This window comes from Artibeus jamaicensis, unplaced genomic scaffold, assembly GCF_021234435.1.
Source record: "Artibeus jamaicensis isolate MK-2021 breed Jamaican fruit bat unplaced genomic scaffold, CSHL_Jam_final scaffold_286, whole genome shotgun sequence".
NCBI classification, from domain to species: domain Eukaryota; kingdom Metazoa; phylum Chordata; class Mammalia; order Chiroptera; family Phyllostomidae; genus Artibeus; species Artibeus jamaicensis.
Window position 1 is genome coordinate 952097 of NW_026522034.1, and position 17190 is coordinate 969286.

The 17190-nt window shown below is 46.0% G+C and overlaps 2 protein-coding genes across 6 annotated transcripts in view; one reads left to right on the top strand and one right to left on the bottom strand.

Moving 5' to 3' along the window:
- Nucleotides 1-1941: 1941 nt before the first annotated feature.
- HNRNPH1 (heterogeneous nuclear ribonucleoprotein H1) lies at nucleotides 1942-11286 on the top strand. 5 transcript variants are annotated; one of them, XM_037136394.2, is made up of 14 exons: nucleotides 1942-2048; nucleotides 2525-2656; nucleotides 3945-4100; nucleotides 4303-4446; nucleotides 5972-6110; nucleotides 7057-7235; nucleotides 7315-7386; nucleotides 7442-7575; nucleotides 7716-7851; nucleotides 8434-8511; nucleotides 8594-8683; nucleotides 9329-9421; nucleotides 9864-9913; nucleotides 10507-10680. In XM_037136394.2, exons 2-13 carry the CDS (start codon nucleotides 2560-2562, stop codon nucleotides 9911-9913), a joined length of 1368 nt encoding a protein of 455 aa, XP_036992289.1. In that variant the 5' UTR covers nucleotides 1942-2048; nucleotides 2525-2559; the 3' UTR covers nucleotides 10507-10680. The 5 variants fall into 5 exon arrangements, with proteins under 5 accessions (XP_036992289.1, XP_036992290.1, XP_036992285.1 ...); XM_037136395.2 differs by having other exon boundaries at nucleotides 8434-8493; XM_037136390.2 differs by lacking the exon at nucleotides 9864-9913 and having other exon boundaries at nucleotides 10507-11286.
- Nucleotides 11287-14599: 3313 nt separating this feature from the next.
- Nucleotides 14600-17190, bottom strand: part of RUFY1 (RUN and FYVE domain containing 1) — a 47484-nt gene continuing 44893 nt past the window's right edge. Inside the window, exons 17-18 of the mRNA XM_037136389.2 lie at nucleotides 15925-16002; nucleotides 14600-14944 (exon numbers count right to left, since the gene is read on the bottom strand). Of these exons, the coding sequence (XP_036992284.2) occupies nucleotides 14798-14944; nucleotides 15925-16002 (225 nt within the window). The 3' untranslated portion in view covers nucleotides 14600-14797. The remainder of the gene's footprint in view (nucleotides 14945-15924; nucleotides 16003-17190) is intronic.

The following is a 17190-nucleotide window of genomic DNA, read 5'->3' on the forward strand; positions in this document are numbered from 1 at the left end:
ATTAAAAAAAGAAAATTAGGACAAAACCCCAGTAGAGTGACCATGTTATTAAAAGGTAAAAACATTTTAATATACTACCAGGGAAACAGGGTTTTTCCCTCATTTAATCAGAAAAGGTGTTCCTAGGTCATTTAATAGTACCAGAGCTCTCCAATGCTGTCCCCTATTATGAAGACACGTCCAGGCCTTGGCCTAGTTGGTTGGAGCATCTTTCCTATATGCTGAGGTTGTGGGTTTGATCCCAGGTCAGCGCACATACAAGAAGCAACCAACAACGAATTTCATTCCCTCTCTCCTTATCTCTCTCTCTCTCTAAAATCAAATAAATTAAAAAGAAGGGGAAGGAGGAGAAGGAGGAGAAGGAGAAAGGAGGAGGATAAAGAGAAGGAGAAGAAGAAGACGACGACAACGACAGCACCTGCAGGATGTACGATGTCCTGGAGAGACAGAATCTAAGAACAAAGAGAGTTCTCCTGGCTTTTGAAGTACCCAGACATAGACCTCCTTTCTGGAACACTTGGGAGTTCCACATCTTGGTTACTTCAGCAAAAATGTCTTTCATTTCCTCTGGCTCCACTTGCAGCTGAGGGCAAGCAGCACTGTTCACCCTGCCTCTTCCATTTGTATCCCCCTCACAGTTTGGCTTAAAAACAGCTATCGCTTTCGGCTGAAGACCTGCCCTGCACTTGGGAGTTAACGCCTTTGCCACGGCCTTTCAAGATCAGGCCCTGCAACTTCTGGGACATCTTGGATCATCCTCCATTTATTCCATGGAGGCCCTCTTCAATTTTCTCAAACCTGTCAACACTGTTTTGGCCTCTAAACCGTGGCACGGGTGGGAACATGCTTCGCTAGCCATCCCTCCTTCCCTGTTAGGTACCGCTGTGGCAGTGTCCAACACTGACTTATGGTGAATGTTTATTGCCTGTGTCCACCAAGCCTGAGGTGCGGCGAGCAGCCAGGATCAGACAAGGGGAGGCCTGGGAGACTATGAGCATTGTGCGTTTCTCACGGTGCTGCTGGAAATCCTCATCATCATTAGCATGTGCTATATGCGCACACAGGGTGACCCCGGGGGCTCGCAGAACTCAGGACCTCCACCTGGTAACGGAGGTAACCGTTTAGATAGCGTTGGGAGCATTCCGAGGGAATCCGCTCGGGGCAGCTGAGCTCGGCGCGCACCTGCGGCTTGGCGCGCACCTGCGGGTGGCCCGCGCTCGCGCTGCGCGGCGGGACGCGGCAACCGGCCGCATCTCGTGGGAGACGCCCGCGGCGCGTTTAGGGCCCGCGGACCCTCGGGCGGGGCAGCGGGGGTCGCAGGGTGCAAGTTCGTTAGGGGAAAAGCGGGGTACGGGCCCGAGGCAGGGGCACCGGGACCCTGCGCGGGCCGGGGCCTCAGGCCGGTCAGCGGCAGGTAAGGGAAACTGGAGGCACGCTTGCTAGGACTAGATCCAGGCGCCGCGGGGGTGGCTTTGAGCAAGGAGCTAGCGCAGCTCCTCAGCCCTGACGGGAGGCCCTGGGGATAACACAGGCTCTGGAAAGAAAGAGAGTAGAGGGTGGAGAGCCCCAGTCTTTCCGGGTTCGCCAGGACCGCGACTAGCAGGCTGCGGGTAGGTGTGGAAAGACCGCCACCTCAGTCCCACCCAGAGCCATGGATTATCCTGCGGCCCCGGGAAACTGATTGCCGCCATTCCCCTCCCCCATTCTGGCGGGTAAAGTGAGAACGGTTTGAAGGAAGACGCATGCGCAGGAAACGATAATAAACCGCTGAAGTTCGCTGTTCAGTAATCGCGACAAAGCGCAGGCGCAAAGAAGCTCGAAGGGTTTCAGCGGTGGGAGGGGCTGAGGCACAAACGCTCGGGGGTAATAACTTGCCGGTTGGAGCTGGGCGGCTCTTGAAAGTACGCTTGCGTCTGAGCTCTGTGTGACGCAACGGGGCGGGGCGGTAACGGGCTGCGCCTGCGCAGAGCGCGTTCAAAGGGCCTTATTTAGGTTGCGCAGGCGCCCGCTAGCCATTTCACTCAGCCACGCTGAAGTCGGGTGATCAGGTGAGTGTTTGTTGCTCGGTGTGCGCCGGCCAGGGGCCCCTGAGGTTGCCGCTTTTGTGAAGATCGCCTGCCTCCGAGTCTCTGTGGAGCCCGGGTGCGTCGTCGCGAGGTACGGGCTGCCGCTGGGAGCGAGGACTGGCGCATTGAGCGAGCGGCAGGGCCGCTGGGCCTGCAGGCCGCGCCGTCTCTATTGTGTGAGATGTCTGAGGAGGCGGAGCGGAAGCGCGGCCGCCATTTCCCTGCCTCCACGCTGGCGCCCAGCCGGGCCCCCTGCGGCCGGAACCCCGCGCAATTAGCGCACAGAGCGGCTTGCCGCCCGCGCGAGGGTGTGCTTGGTGTCAGACTCCTTGCGGCTGGGATTTGCGCGCGGGTCTGCTCTTCCCGGGGCGCCGCGGCCCGGTGGTCCCCGCGGGCGGCGGGGAGTTCAGTTCGAGCGGTTCCCGGGTCTCACCCTCCCCCTCCCCCACCCCCTGCAGTCTGTGTGGACGACGCCAAGACCCACCGGGAGACGATGATGCTGGGCACGGAAGGCGGGGAGGGGTTCGTGGTGAAGGTCCGGGGCCTGCCGTGGTCTTGCTCGGCGGACGAAGTGCAGCGGTTCTTCTCTGGTGAGTTTAAAGCGGAGGCGGGAGTTCGCGGCCTGGGCCGCGGGGCAGCTGGGCGGCCGCGCAGGGAGGCGGCGGGGCGGGGCGGGCGGGCCTGGGGCGCCCCCTGGCGGGGCGAGGGCGCAGCCGTTCCCGCCGGGCCGCGGGCTCCCGGGCGGCCGCCGTTGCGCAATGGAAACTGCGGAAGCCCCGCCCTCCCGCCTTCCGGCGCTTGGGGACGGCGGCGGCCTCCGCGCACTTTTTCCTTTGCTTACCTGTAGTCACCAGCCCTTGTGTGGATGTCTTCGAGAGGAGGAATTGGGGTTTCCCTTCAGCCTTGAGAAAATTGCCCGATGGTTGGGCTGATAATAGTATTTTGGGAAGTTTTAAAATGCAACATGGTTTTACATGCCTTTCAAAAGGGGGCGTTTTAGTTCGTAGAGTTAAACTGTCGTTTCTTAATTTCAAGGCAATTTTCCTAATCAAGATGGGGTATTTGAGTTATTGTCCATCTGGTTGTTGGTATGGCTTACTTGACAGTTGAGGACACTGAAGCCTAGGCAGCTATACTTGCCTACTAGTTTTTACCCCCAGCACGTAGGTTTCCTGAATAATTTCTGCCATAATGTCCTTGTTCCCATTGGTGTAAGACTAGACTGATAAAAGATTCATTTGGAAGAACTCTGCAGGTTTCGGAAGGAAACTTGTAGTATTGACTTACTATCTGAATTTAGTGTTGGTAACGGAAAACGACCTGTAAAACAAGAACCAAATACCCTGGAAGCCACCTTGCAGTGGGCAAGACTGGGTTTGGCTTCAGCTGTGCAACTTGGAGCATTTTAGCTTTGTAACATAGATCCCCTTTCAGGTGAGTATTGGCTGTGAAACTTGGGTTGTACTGTTGCTGCAAGTGAGGTAAAATGATCAGCGGTCTCAGGCCAAAAGTTGATATTAAGTATATTCAGAAAAAAGCATTTGAATTACAAGATCTAGGCCTAACCGAGATGTTACAAATTCTATTAATGGAGACACATGGGTTGTGAGAACTTGGGAGAGTTTTGTTAAGAAACTGCTTTGAATGTTGGATTTTATTGATGGATTGGGGTTGTATCATTTAAGGAATAAAGTTTGATCTGGAGAGGATAACTGCTTAATCATTATAGAGAGACTGGTGCCAGTAATATCTGGTTCAACTTAGTGGTCTTTGCATGGGATCTACTTTGCAGTAGGGGCTTGAACAGGCATTTCATCTGTATCACCCAGAGGTGGTTTTAAGTTTTAAATTCTGTATTAACGGTTGTTTTCTTTCCAGACTGCAAAATTCAAAATGGGGCTCAAGGTATTCGTTTCATCTACACCAGAGAAGGCAGACCGAGTGGAGAGGCTTTTGTTGAACTTGAATCAGAAGAGGACGTCAAATTGGCCCTGAAAAAAGACAGAGAAACTATGGGACACAGATATGTTGAAGGTTTGATTTATGTTGCCCTAGTAACAGTAAAAATGTGAAACAGATTTATTTTACCCCTTCTGAATTTTAGGTATTTGACCGCATGGAAATGGTCACCTAAGGGAGTTTGTGGCAGCTCTTCCTAGATTATCTAAAGACCCAGGAAGTCTGAACTTTGTCCTCTAACTTTCCAAAATTGACTAATTCTAAGCACCTCTTTCAGTATTCAAGTCAAACAACGTTGAAATGGATTGGGTGTTGAAGCATACTGGTCCAAATAGTCCTGACACGGCCAATGATGGCTTTGTGCGGCTTAGAGGACTTCCCTTTGGATGTAGCAAGGAAGAAATTGTTCAGTTCTTCTCAGGTATGTAGTCGTGTTTGTTGCTGAGCAGTGAATTTTGGCTAGCTCTGGCAACATGATTTAATAGACATTAAAGTTGAGTAGCTTAGATACTGAAACAACAGGTTGTGAGTATATGCAGATGAATTAATGTTTTTTTTCTTCCTGGAGACCTTCAAATAATTTATGCCCATCTTAATGGTGGAAATTAAGTACTTCCAAAATGCTAACTTTGCCTCTATTTAGCGTTGTAGTTCAGAGTAGATTTTTGAAGATTGTCCTCAACAGGTTAACTACTTTCCTCACAGTGCTGTTCAGCAAAGTACTTCAAGGTAAAGGTAAGATCCCTTAACATTAGATTAGGGTGAGTTATGAGTCAGGTGATGTGTAGTTCCTGGCAGGTGTCTGTGTTTTAAGACACGATGAGTCCTGAGACTAGAAATGTCTCTAATGGTCTAATTCTCATACATAAAAACTGAAGGCAGAATCTGATTTAGCCAGAGAATTCTAAATATAACTAAAAGTCAAAGATCAGGTTGGATGTATAGTCTTAGTATCTGAAATACAGAAAGTATTTTAAAGTTATTCTGGGCCTAAAGTATTTGAATGTTTTTATGCTGAAGAGCTGATAAAATTGTATGTTTAGTAGAATGTTCAGTCCTGTATCTTAAGTACTATTACTTGATATTCATAATGTGATAAACTGGAATTAAGAACAAGAAATCCTTTCATGGTTTAGGGCAGTATGTTATTAAAATTCTGACTGTTAGATATGTATCAAGTCCTAATATTTTGCCAGAATTTTTGAAATGAAGTTTGTTTTGATTGTTTTGTCTAAATTGGTGAGAATTTAATGCTGTCAACGTTAAATATGAACATAATTTCATATCTTCTAGGAAAGTGCTTTAAGCCCTTTTTGTAAGCTTGGGAATGTATCCACGGAAAGGATTTTTCATAGACGGAATTTCCAGAAGTGAATCATGCTACTGTTAGAGCATAAGCTGCATGCCTGTGCTGTCTAGAGCAGTTGTTTGTTGCAAGTTTAGATCATGTTTGTCGATGATATCTACTTTTTTAAGCAATGTTTCAGTTTGTGTGTAAAATGTTTAAATGTGTAAATTTTAAAATTTTGAAGTTCCACTAACTTAAAACATTGAACTATAAATAAATACAAAGTAAGGTAAAAAGGTGTTTCTTGACTTTAGTAAAACTGTTGTATTTAATGCTTAAAAACTTTATTAAATTGTGTAATTTTCAACATTAAGTTAAATAGATAAAAGTATTTGTAATTGTTGAATTCTTGATGCATCCTGTGTTCAGCAAGTTTTTTTCTTAAATACTGTGCCACAGGGTGTGTTAAGAATTGTTGTACTTAGTAATAATGGAACTTCATATTACTGCAATGCATATTTTAAAAAGTACTTGTTGAAAGCATACCGTTCACCTAAAGTTAAAATTCTGGTTTATTTAAAGCTATAAGAAGAATCATTTCTGGGCTTGTGATGTTAATATTGCCCCCCTACTGGGGTTATTTGTCCTTGGGTTGAAGGGTTGGAAATCGTGCCAAATGGGATAACATTGCCGGTGGACTTCCAGGGGAGGAGTACGGGGGAGGCCTTCGTGCAGTTTGCTTCACAGGAAATAGCTGAAAAGGCTCTAAAGAAACACAAGGAAAGAATAGGGCACAGGTGGGGATGGATGGTTGGTTGGATTTGTCACTTTTCTTATGGTAAACAATTAAATCCATATTCTCTCTGCTTAGAAGAAATTCATCCATTTTCTGGTCCTAATTAATTGATGTTTGGCCACAATTGTAACACCTTATGTATGTCAAAATCCCACAATGCATTCAGATTACATTTTAGGTTTTGAAATTGTCCTCAGTGAATTTGGTCTACTTCACAATTTCGTATAATTCCTACTTAACCCCAGTCAATTGAGTTGAGAGACTATGGCTTTAAAAAAAATGTAATGCAAATGTGGCTTTAGCTGTAATAACACCCACATGGTAAATTAATATTACCATAAGAAAATGTGATACTTTCTGATCTTGTTTTTAAAGTTGAAATGCAACAATCTTTTCTTGCTGTATAAATATTCTGCATTATGTATTAATAAGCATAGCTTTCAAGAAATTGTCACAAAAGGTTTTATTCTCTTTGCTTGTGACTATTTTTCATTGAAGCATGCGCTTACCTATGCTGATTCCTACTAAAAGCATAGGCTGGGGTATTTATTGGCGAAAGGAAATGTGTAGTGTGGGCTAGACTGTTGGCGGAGGCTGACTGTTTAGCCTACTTGCTATACATGCTGCCAAAGGATTTAAAACATGAAATGTTGAAAGTTGAGTGGAATTCTTTCCCTCCTAAAACATTTAAAGTACTCCTCTCTACCCCTAAGGGTGGGCTCTCTGCCATAGAGGAGTGAATTTTCTATAAAGTTTAATATAAAATAATTTTACAATTGAGTGAATTTTTGGTCATTGCCTATGCAAATGTAAGAAATCTGGCTTTAAATATTAGTCAGTTTCATGGCTATGACTACATTGTTTTCTTGTGTAACTGAATACCTGTATGAGTGAACTAATGTTTTCTCTCCCCTCCCCATTCCCTTCCCTCATGAACAATGCTTTAGGTATATTGAAATCTTTAAGAGCAGTCGAGCTGAAGTTAGAACTCATTATGATCCACCACGAAAGCTTATGGCCATGCAGCGGCCAGGTCCTTATGACAGACCTGGGGCTGGCAGAGGGTATAACAGCATTGGCAGAGGAGCTGGCTTTGAAAGGATGAGGCGTGGTGCTTATGGTGGAGGTACGTGAGGATATGCAGGTGTCACGAGGGTGGTTCTTTGTAATTTCTATTTGATTTGATTGTGCTTTTTGTCTTCCAGGTTATGGAGGCTATGATGATTACAATGGCTATAACGATGGCTATGGTTTTGGGTCAGATAGATTTGGAAGAGGTAAGGTAAGAATTGAATTTCCAATTGAAGGATACTTACACTCTTTTTCATCTAGACCTCAATTATTGTTTTTCAGGAATGTCTGACCACAGATATGGGGATGGTGGCTCTACTTTCCAGAGCACAACTGGACACTGTGTACACATGCGGGGATTACCTTACAGAGCTACTGAAAATGACATTTACAACGTAAGTTAAGTTAAATTCACAAGCCAGCTATTGGCATAGCAGTAAAAACTGGGTCCTTATACTGCTCAAGTGAAACAGTATGTTACAAATTTTGTAACATTAGAAAGTTGACTTGATTCTCTGAAATACCTTTTATTTAGTTTTTTTCACCGCTCAATCCTGTGAGAGTACATATTGAAATTGGTCCTGATGGCAGAGTAACTGGTGAAGCAGATGTTGAGTTTGCAACTCATGAAGATGCTGTGGCGGCTATGTCGAAAGACAAAGCAAATATGCGTAAGTGTGATTTAAATGTCCTGGGGACTCTAATGAATTGAAGAAAGAGAGACATCTGTTTGTTATTTGACTTACGCATCCAATGGTTGATTCTTATATGTGCCCTGACTGGGGATTGAACTTGGAACCTTGACATATCCGGACAATGTTCTAACTGAGCTACCCAGCCTGGCTTTTGGGGACTCTTTACAGGTGGTTAGGTGACTAACATTTATGATAGAGGATAGTAAGGATGTATGAGAAACATTTCCTGATAATAGGTTAGCTCTTGGAGATGTGTTTAAAATTTCTTGGTGGATTTTTAAAATTGCTTGACTGGAAAATTTTTGTGATAACAAACATTGACTTGAAGTATATCCTTAAATTTAAAGCAACTTAAGTGAATGCTTAAAACAAAAGGTTACTTTTTGGAAAGCTGCATAGTTAATCACCTGAGTGAAGCAGGTAGAGCCTTGAACAAAAAAAAGTATTTGAAGTTCAGGTCTTCTTGCTTAAGAATTCAAACAAAGTTTTAATTCTTAAAAGTTGATGAAAATTCTTTCACCAACAAACATTTTCAAACTTCTTTTTTTCTCATTTCAGAACACAGATATGTAGAACTCTTCTTGAATTCTACAGCAGGAGCGAGCGGTGGTGCTTACGGTAGCCAAATGCTAGGAGGCATGGGTTTGTGTAAATATCACTTTAGTGTCTTTTTTTTTTTTTTTTAAGCTAACCTTGTATACCTTTTCTCTCATTTCAGAACACAGATATGTAGAACTCTTCTTGAATTCTACAGCAGGAGCAAGCGGTGGTGCTTATGGTAGCCAAATGATGGGAGGCATGGGCTTATGTAAATATCGTTAGTTTTTTTTAAAAACCAATACATTTGTATTTGTGTAAGTCAGTTGTGTGTTAATGTACATTATTAATCAGTTTAGCTTAAGCAAAGTTTTGATTTGAATTTTGTGTCAGGTAAAGCCTTGAGTTAAATGAAGCTGCTTAGCATAGATAACTAAATTAGTTTTTAAGTACTTTTGGGGGGAGGGATTATAGAAAGAAACTAGTTGGATTGTCTACAAAGTATAAATCTAACAGCAAAAAGCACAGAATCAAAATAACTTAAATTTCTGGACGTAATTGGTTGGGCATAAATTAGGTGTACAGTGATACCTATGCATCGACATAGCCTTAATACACCAAATTATGGGGAACAACCCCACTAAATCCAGTTAAGTAGTTTCATACAAGGTTTTCTCAAAATGCCTCTATGGAATGTGGATTTAGTCCTGCTGATGTGTATACTGTGGGCCAGTTGGTTTATAAATGTTTGACTAGTTGAAATGATAGATAGAAAGGTAGTCTGTTCATAGCAAATAGGCAAAGGTTATAGTGTAAGATTAAGACTGGAAATTGTAGATTTAGAATTACAAGCCCAGTACCACCAGGTACCACATTACATAGCAAATAAGATTCTGATGTTCTCTTAATTTAACAGCAAACCAGTCCAGTTATGGTGGCCCAGCCAGCCAGCAGCTGAGCGGTGGTTATGGAGGTGGCTATGGCGGCCAGAGCAGCATGAGTGGATATGGTAAGTGTGTATCTAATACACTTACAATAAGTTTTAGGTAGATTTCTTTAGTTGGGGGAATATGTAGGCTCTCCTTTTTTGGGTGAAATTGGGTTAAGTATATGTTTTTGATCATATTATAAATTGTTAATATTTTAATTTTCAGAACCAATCATTGGGAGGGGGAAGTGTTCTATAAATTAAATACGCAACTTTGAATAATGTCAATCTAGAAAACATCTGCCTCCACTTATTAAAACACTAAGTTAACTGTTGCTTTTTTTTTTCCTTTTGGTTGGCATTAAATCTTAGTTGGAGGGAGAATTTAAAAAAGTAAAGTGGTGGTTGGGTTTAGGACTGTATTTATTAGTCAGTTAACCTAGGATTGGTTTTATTTTTTTCAATTGGTCTAAAGAATGGTGATTTTGGTATTATAGTCTTACCCTACAAAATCCTTTTGCAGACCAAGTTTTACAGGAAAACTCCAGTGATTTTCAATCAAACATTGCATAGGTAAATATTTTCTCAAAAAATATAATTTAAATTCCCACTAGCAAATACTGATATGTTGTGCTAATACTATTTTTATAGCAGTCAATGGCTCTGACTTAACTCCATGGAGGCTGCCATTTTGGGCACAGTGAGTTGCTGTTAGTCCCACGTTGTTGTCTCACTTCCTGCCCACTATGAATAGGAAAAGCAAGAGACTGCCCCGTGCTCCCTATTCATACACATGCCATTTGATGGACACATTGTGAATGTTTATGGTAAATTTTTTTAAAGTGCCTTGTTTAGCTTTAAAAACATGATGTAATTTTGCAATTTTTGAAAAACACTAGTTTTCCTTTAAACTTAATTTTCCATGTTGATTCTGAAGCATTTGTTCTAAATGGTAGCACAAGAGTCTGGCAAGTTGGTACTACAGAGAGAAGGGATTAATTGAGACTTGTTTGGAGTCGGGAGTCCCCTTTCCCAAACATGCTTCTCGCCACTTGGACAGCAGCCATTTGTACTCGTATACTTTTTACACTTTTTCCTGGAATGCTTTATTTTACTTGACTGATTATGTGATACTTCTCCTGACTTGTCAAAATGATCTCTTGCAGGCAGCCAAGGAGCAGTGGACAGCAACTACTACAGTAACGGAAGCCGTGCATCTGTGGGAGTGAACGGAATGGGAGGGATGTCTAGCATGTCCAGTATGAGTGGTGGATGGGGAATGTAATCAATCGATCCTTGTCGCTGACTCTTGGTCAATATTAATGGGAAAAAAACAAAAATAGGAAACAAGTTTAACAGTTTTGCAATACCAGCTTGTGATTTATGCTTTAAGTGGAAATCAGGATTGTTTTAAACTTAAGGTTCAGTATTTTTGAACACAAATATCATCTAGGATGTAACAACTAAGTTGAGTAAACTATAACTGTTAAACAATTTTTAGCTTTTCTCAAGTTAGTTCTATTGTAGGGTGTACTTAAGCAGTAAGTATATTTAGGTTAAAGCAGTTGAATTATGTTAAATGTTGCTCTTACACCACATTACCCTGAACACTGTTTGGAAGCATGTTGGAAGACATGCTTTTTTTGTAAAACAATATAGGAGCTGTCTCTACAATTAAAAGTGAAACATTTGGCATGTTTGTTAATTCTAGTTTTCATTTAATAACTTCTAAAGCACGTATGGTTAAACTTTTTTTTTTCTTTTTTCTTTTTTAAGTTAATGGGGTAATTTTGAGACGCAATACCAGTACTTTAGGATTTTGGTCTCGGTGTTTGTATGGAATTCTGAGGCCTTGAATTTAAGTCTTTTCATTGCATTGTGAGTTCCTTTTAGGTGTATTGCGCTAAGTGAAACTTGTCAAATAAATCTTCCTTTTAAAAACTGCACTTTGTCTTGTCTGTGCTTCAGTGTCATGTGGACTGTTTCTTGGTGCTCTATTCCTGCCTGGGGCGTAGGTGACAGTGGCCCAAGTCTGTGGCTGTGGCAGAGAGGCTGTTGTGTAGATGTCTTCAGACCTCCCTCCAATACAACTGCAGGTAATGGTAGCTTTGGGGTCCTGGCTGGAAGGGCTGTCCATTGAGCCTGGCTGCACCAACCCTGATATGTATGCACCTGTGCCCTCACACTGCATGCTGCATGTCCAGTGGAGGCCTTCCGTCCAGCATGGCTGAGCACGGAGTGCTGAAGGCTGAGGGTGGCTGGAGCTGCCCTTCCCAGTTGGGTGTGGTATCTCTCAGTTTTTTTGTTGGTTTTAGAGAAACACTGATTTGTTGTTCCACTTAACTGTGCACTCACAGGTCGATTTCTTGTGTGTTCCCTGATAGGGCATCAAACCCACAACCTGGAGTACTCCAACTGAGCTACCCAGCCAGGGCTTGGATGACATTTTTCGAGTTCTAATAGGAAGTGTCCCCTGGAAGCTAGATTTTTTTTTAAGGGAGGGAGAGGAATAACAAATGCGTGTGTGGTTGCCTCTTGAGCATCCCCTGTTGGGGACCTGGCCCACAAACTAGGCATGTGCCCTGACTGGGAAATTGAACCAGCAACTTGGGTTTGTAGGCTGGCACTCAGTCCACTGGGCCACACCAGCCTGGGCAGATGTTTTTATATTTTTGCTTAATTCCTAAAAATCCAAGATGACTTAAGAGCAAAACAGTTCTGAGGTGGAATACCACATATTTCTAAGTAAACATTATTAGTTTGTCATTAAATGTAATCTAGATCAGATTTTATATTTGATTCTTTCTAGAAAATATACCCTAGCATTAAGAAGCTAAAAGTAGTTCCAGAAAAACCCTTCCACAGGTACTTAAACTGCAGTGTAAGACCTACTGCTCGGTTACCCTCCCTCTGGATGAGTGGTTTTCTGCCTCTTCCATCTCATGGCACACACAAACTAATTACTGAGATTATGCAGCACGCTAAAAAAATAGAATTACCTGACAAAATACAGTTGGTTTACAAGAATAACGGTGGTAATCTACCATTTTGCTCCAACGTGACTTAAAAATCAGGTTGCCTTTGCTTGTATATATATAAGGATTTCTAGTACCAAGAATGAACCAGTCAGATGCAAACTTACCTGATAGGACCAATAAGATGCACTCTCAATATGACATTCATGGTTCAAGAGAAGAGGTACTCATATTTGATGGCTGCTGTTTTTTAATTTGACAACCTAAGGAAAAGGAGGTTAGTGCCCTTGATGAATCAAGTATTGCATGTTACAAAATCTGTCACCAGTTGGAAATTGCTGACCGAGACTATTGGGTTGAGAGGAAATTTCAGCAGCACATCAAGGCTTGTGCTGTTGGAAGCTTGGTGTGTGTGCCTCACTGTGACAGTTCTGAAAGGCTTCTCTGTCCTGCGTGAGGTCAGTGTGGTGGGCTACCCATTCCCGAGTCTGCATGGTGACACTGCGTGGCAACATCGTACCTGCTGCATGCCCGCTGCAGGCTGCTGGGCTGTTCCACACTGTCAGGGCTGTGGGTGCCAGGTGTTGTACTTGGAATGGGTTTTGTTGCTTGTCTGGTGGATTCAGAGATGAATTAATTTCAGTGCGAGCACTGGTGTTCAGCTACAATCTAACCTTAGTGTGGTGCCTGTGATCTTGGCTGAGTTTTTAAACATCTGTGGGTTGGACACACTGTTGAGAAGTTTGAAGGAAGGCTCCTTCCCTGAGTCTTTCTCATTAACTTGTTTTATATAGGAACATTTTTGTTGAAAGACAAGGGGGAAGGGAAGGCGGATTAGAACTAGAAATGTGGAGTAAAGCTAATAAGCAAGCTAACCCAGAACATTCTGGTTGTTAGGAGCCTATGTTCTGTGGACTAGCACCCTGGGAGCTTGTTAGGGATGACCAGAGCCTCCAGGCACTGCGCCTGCATTTTAACACCAGCTCCTACCTCAGCCCCACGAAATGAACCCCTGCACTTACCCTTGAGAAAGAAGTGCTGTCTTAGAGCATCTGCCACCACTGCCCATGATGGGGAAGGGTTGTCTGGTGTGTGAGTAAAAATTTCTCTCTTCGTGCAGGTAATCACTGGACACTTGAAGAAGGATTCTTTGTGAATGATGCTTGCTGACCCTTTGTTGCTTGGGAGTGGGGTGGGGATGTGGTTGGGGGAGGAAATAGGTGTGATAAAGGGAAGAACGCTGAGTGTGGCACACTGGTGGGCAAGCCATATATACTCTGCTGAGCCTTGAGAGCAGTGCTGAGTGCTTCCTTTTGTAAGTGCAGAGGAAAGCTGAGGCTCAGAAGGGCAGTGACTTGCCTAAGGGACCCCACAAACTGAGTCTAAATGGGTGCAGAGAAGACAAAGGTACATGTGTCTAATGCCAGATGACGACCAGTTTAGGACAGTGCAGCAAATGCTCAGGAGGGTTGGTCCCTGATAGGCATTGAAAACCTGCAGCTTGGAGAAAACACAGCTTTGGAGCTTGGCTGCACAGGTCCTGGAACCTAACCTTATGGTCCTATCTCCCACCCACATGTATTTAAGGAGCAGCTGATGTGGAATCTGAGCCAGGCTGTGGGTAAGCCTTTTGCAGGGAGAGCCCTCCCGGGAAGAGCCAGGGCCTCCAGCAGGGGCTGGCCAGTGGAAAGCAGTCTGGAAGGGGCTGGTGGGAGGTGACAGGCAGGCAGAGAGTGGAGTAGGTGAGTCCACTGAGGGTTGAGGCCTAGACCAGGAATGGATGGGGTGGCTCTGGCAGTCACTGTTAGAACATCTGCGCCAGTACTGCTGCACGTGCTGAGGAGGACAGCTGTGAGCCTGCTGTCACAGCTCACACCCTGTCCTGCCTATCCCTGGAATTCAAAGCCCCAGGCGTCTCCAACTGTCCTTACCTGTATGCAAGGGAAACAACCTCTGAGCTTTGCGGAGAAGTTTGTGTAAGGTCACTTCCTTTGCCACTAATGGACTTAGCTCAGTCAGGCAGAGCACAGCCCGTATCCCAGAACACAACAGGCTTCTGGGCGGTCACCCCAAACAGCCAAGGCCTTTTGGTCCTGGAATGGGGGGTTGATCTGAGGCACCCTCCAAAGGCCAACTCAAGCGGACACAAGTTCCTTCGTTTTTCTGCACGCAGGTGAGAAATCAGTGACTTTATTGCAGGGCCTATTGAAATGGCCCATTTCTTGACTCAAGCAGGGAAGGCACACAGGGCAGTGGGAGAGGGACCAAATGCTCACTATACTGGTATGATTGCTACAAAATAGTTTAGTTTTTGGGAAAGTGAAAAATGACAGTAGCAAAACCACAAAGTTAACCTGACCCTCAACCAGTGATGCAGCCCAATTCGAAGGAAGTCTGGATCCAGAGTTCATACCGTCCAGCTCTGGAGGGGATGGTGCCCTCTGTCCCAGAGCCGGTGGCCACGTGGGTGGGATCCGGGGCCTCAGGAGCCAGTGGAGGAGGAGCAGCGCTGCAGGAGCAGGGTGTGGCAGCTGTCGCACACGCGCACCGGCTTGGGGTAAGAGGGCAGGGCCAGCTCGTTGCTGGAGCAGGTACTGCAGAAGATGTGGCCACAGTTCCGGCAGTGGTGCTGGGGGACAGACGGGAGCTGTGGGGTGCGCTGCCCCTCACACTATTTGCTCCCTGGCTGCACCCCCACTGAGACTCCCAGCCTGTGAGTTCACTCACTGTTTATAGAGAAATGGGCCAATTTGGACCTTGAGTTTCACGAGTGTGGGCCAAGGGGTGTACATTCTGCACGAGGTTCTCTGTGAGGCTGGTGTTCTTTGTAAGCAGAGCTGCCCCTCTCGGCTCTACAGCACTTGTGCAGATTGGCCCAGCCCATTAGGTTAGGAGGTGGGCCCCAACCTGGCACGGGGAGGGCCTGGCCTGTGGAGCCGCTCTCTAGCAGCAGCCTCAGCATGGCTGCTGCTCCTTCCGACTAGAATTTAGGGGCTTTGCTTCTTTTTCAAAGAGGGTTTTAAGGGGGCAGGTAAGAATGTGCACCCGCATGGCAGCAATAAAAAGGGGAGGTGCCAGTGTGGCAGGTGTCCCAGTAAGGACTCCCAATTGTGTGTGGGGTCCGTACCCCGTGCCTGTCCTGCCCAGTGGGTCGTTTGATGGTACTGTCAATCCTGGACCAATTTCTTAGAACCTGGAGGCAGGGCCCCAGCAGAGGAGCAGGTCAGCTGGAGGCTGCCCCATGCTACCATGATACCTGCCCCGAGACCTGCGGCCATTGTTTCCCCATAGATCCCGTTTCTTACTAACTTGGCCAGACTTCAGTCCTGTCGGTTACAAAGAATTCCCAATGATGCACTCATGACGAGTTCATGCAAGCAACCCAGCTCCCAAAGGCAGTTACCAGTACTGAAAGGACTGCTGGGGACAAGGACTATGATTGAGTGGCAAGATGCCCCTAGCACGGGCTGCCTGTACAGTCTGGCACAACAGCGAGCAAGCCCATGGTGCGATGGGCCTAGTCCCAAGTACTCTTCCCAGAACCAAAGGAGAGTCCCCAGGAGGCACAATCCAGCCCCTGGGCGTGGGCTGCAAGGCCCACCCACATACCTTCCTCCGAGAAATGGAGAACTCCTTCTCACACTGCTTGCAGCACGTGGCTTCATCGTCTTTCAGCCATGTGTGGCCCTAGGAGGAGAGAACATGATGGCAGGCTCCTGATGGACCTGGAGCTCTGTTCCAGCTGCCCAGTGTCCTTTTGAGAGACCAGCTACAGCTGGAACCCTGCCGCCAACCTGGTCTGCCCTCGGGCTCCAGCTTCCTGCCCTTTGCATGCTGCCCCCTGAGCTTCTAGCCCAATTCTCCAGCCTCCTGTTAACCTCCTTTTGGCTGACGCCCCCTGGCTCAGGGTCTGGTGCTGGCGACCCCAGCCCTGGCTGAAGCCCTCTCGGTCGGCAGATGGGAGAGGACCAACGTGGTCAGCCAGACAAATTGGCCACAGTGATGGGAAGTGGGACCTCCACACACCCCCCAACCCCGATCCTCAGAACACCACAGAGGAGACAGAGGTCTCTATTCTGCAGAGGCAGCACCTGAGGCTTGGAAATAGGTTCTCAGGTCCCAAGTCATCATTTTTATCCTCTTTCTGGTGCTTAGCTTGAATGCAGTGCGGGGGACGGAAAGACAGCTGCAGCAGTTACATACAAGGAGCTTTCACTGTACGAGGGAGGATAAAATAAACGGACGATGGCTCTAAGTCCAGATGCTGTGACCCTTTGCCGCCTCCGACCTGTGCTCTCTGGAGCCAAGATGCCCAGTTGTCAGTCTTCTGCTGCAGCGGACGGCCCCTTGGGCAGGCTGCCAGTGGGCTGCCCCTTCTGCTCTGAACTGCCCTGGGATGGGGAGGCATTTGGAAGTGTCTGCCCTCCTTTCTCCCTGTCCCCATGCCAGTAGGCCAGCCTGACACCTGCACTGGGTCACCTGGTCCACACACACCTGTTCAAGGGGTGTGTCATTCTACCCTACCCCAGAATGGTCCAGACACTTGCCCTGTTCAGGATTTCGGTGGTCCTCAGACATGGCTTGGGCACTGCAGGGGTGCAGGGCGGCCTCTGGCCCCTTACTTGAAGGAAAAGGTCTCACTGTCACTATCAAAAAAACCAACCAACCAGAAAACCCTGGCCCTGGCTGGGTGGCTTGTTTTGTTGGAGCACTGTCGCCTGCACCACAGGTTGCAGGTTTGCTGGCCGGTCAGGGTGCACACTGAGGTGGTGAGTCCCATGCCTGGTCAGGACATGTAAGTACAGGAGGCAATGGATGGATGTTCCTCCCTTTCTCCTCCCCATTCCCCTCTCTAAATATCAAAAAACATATCCT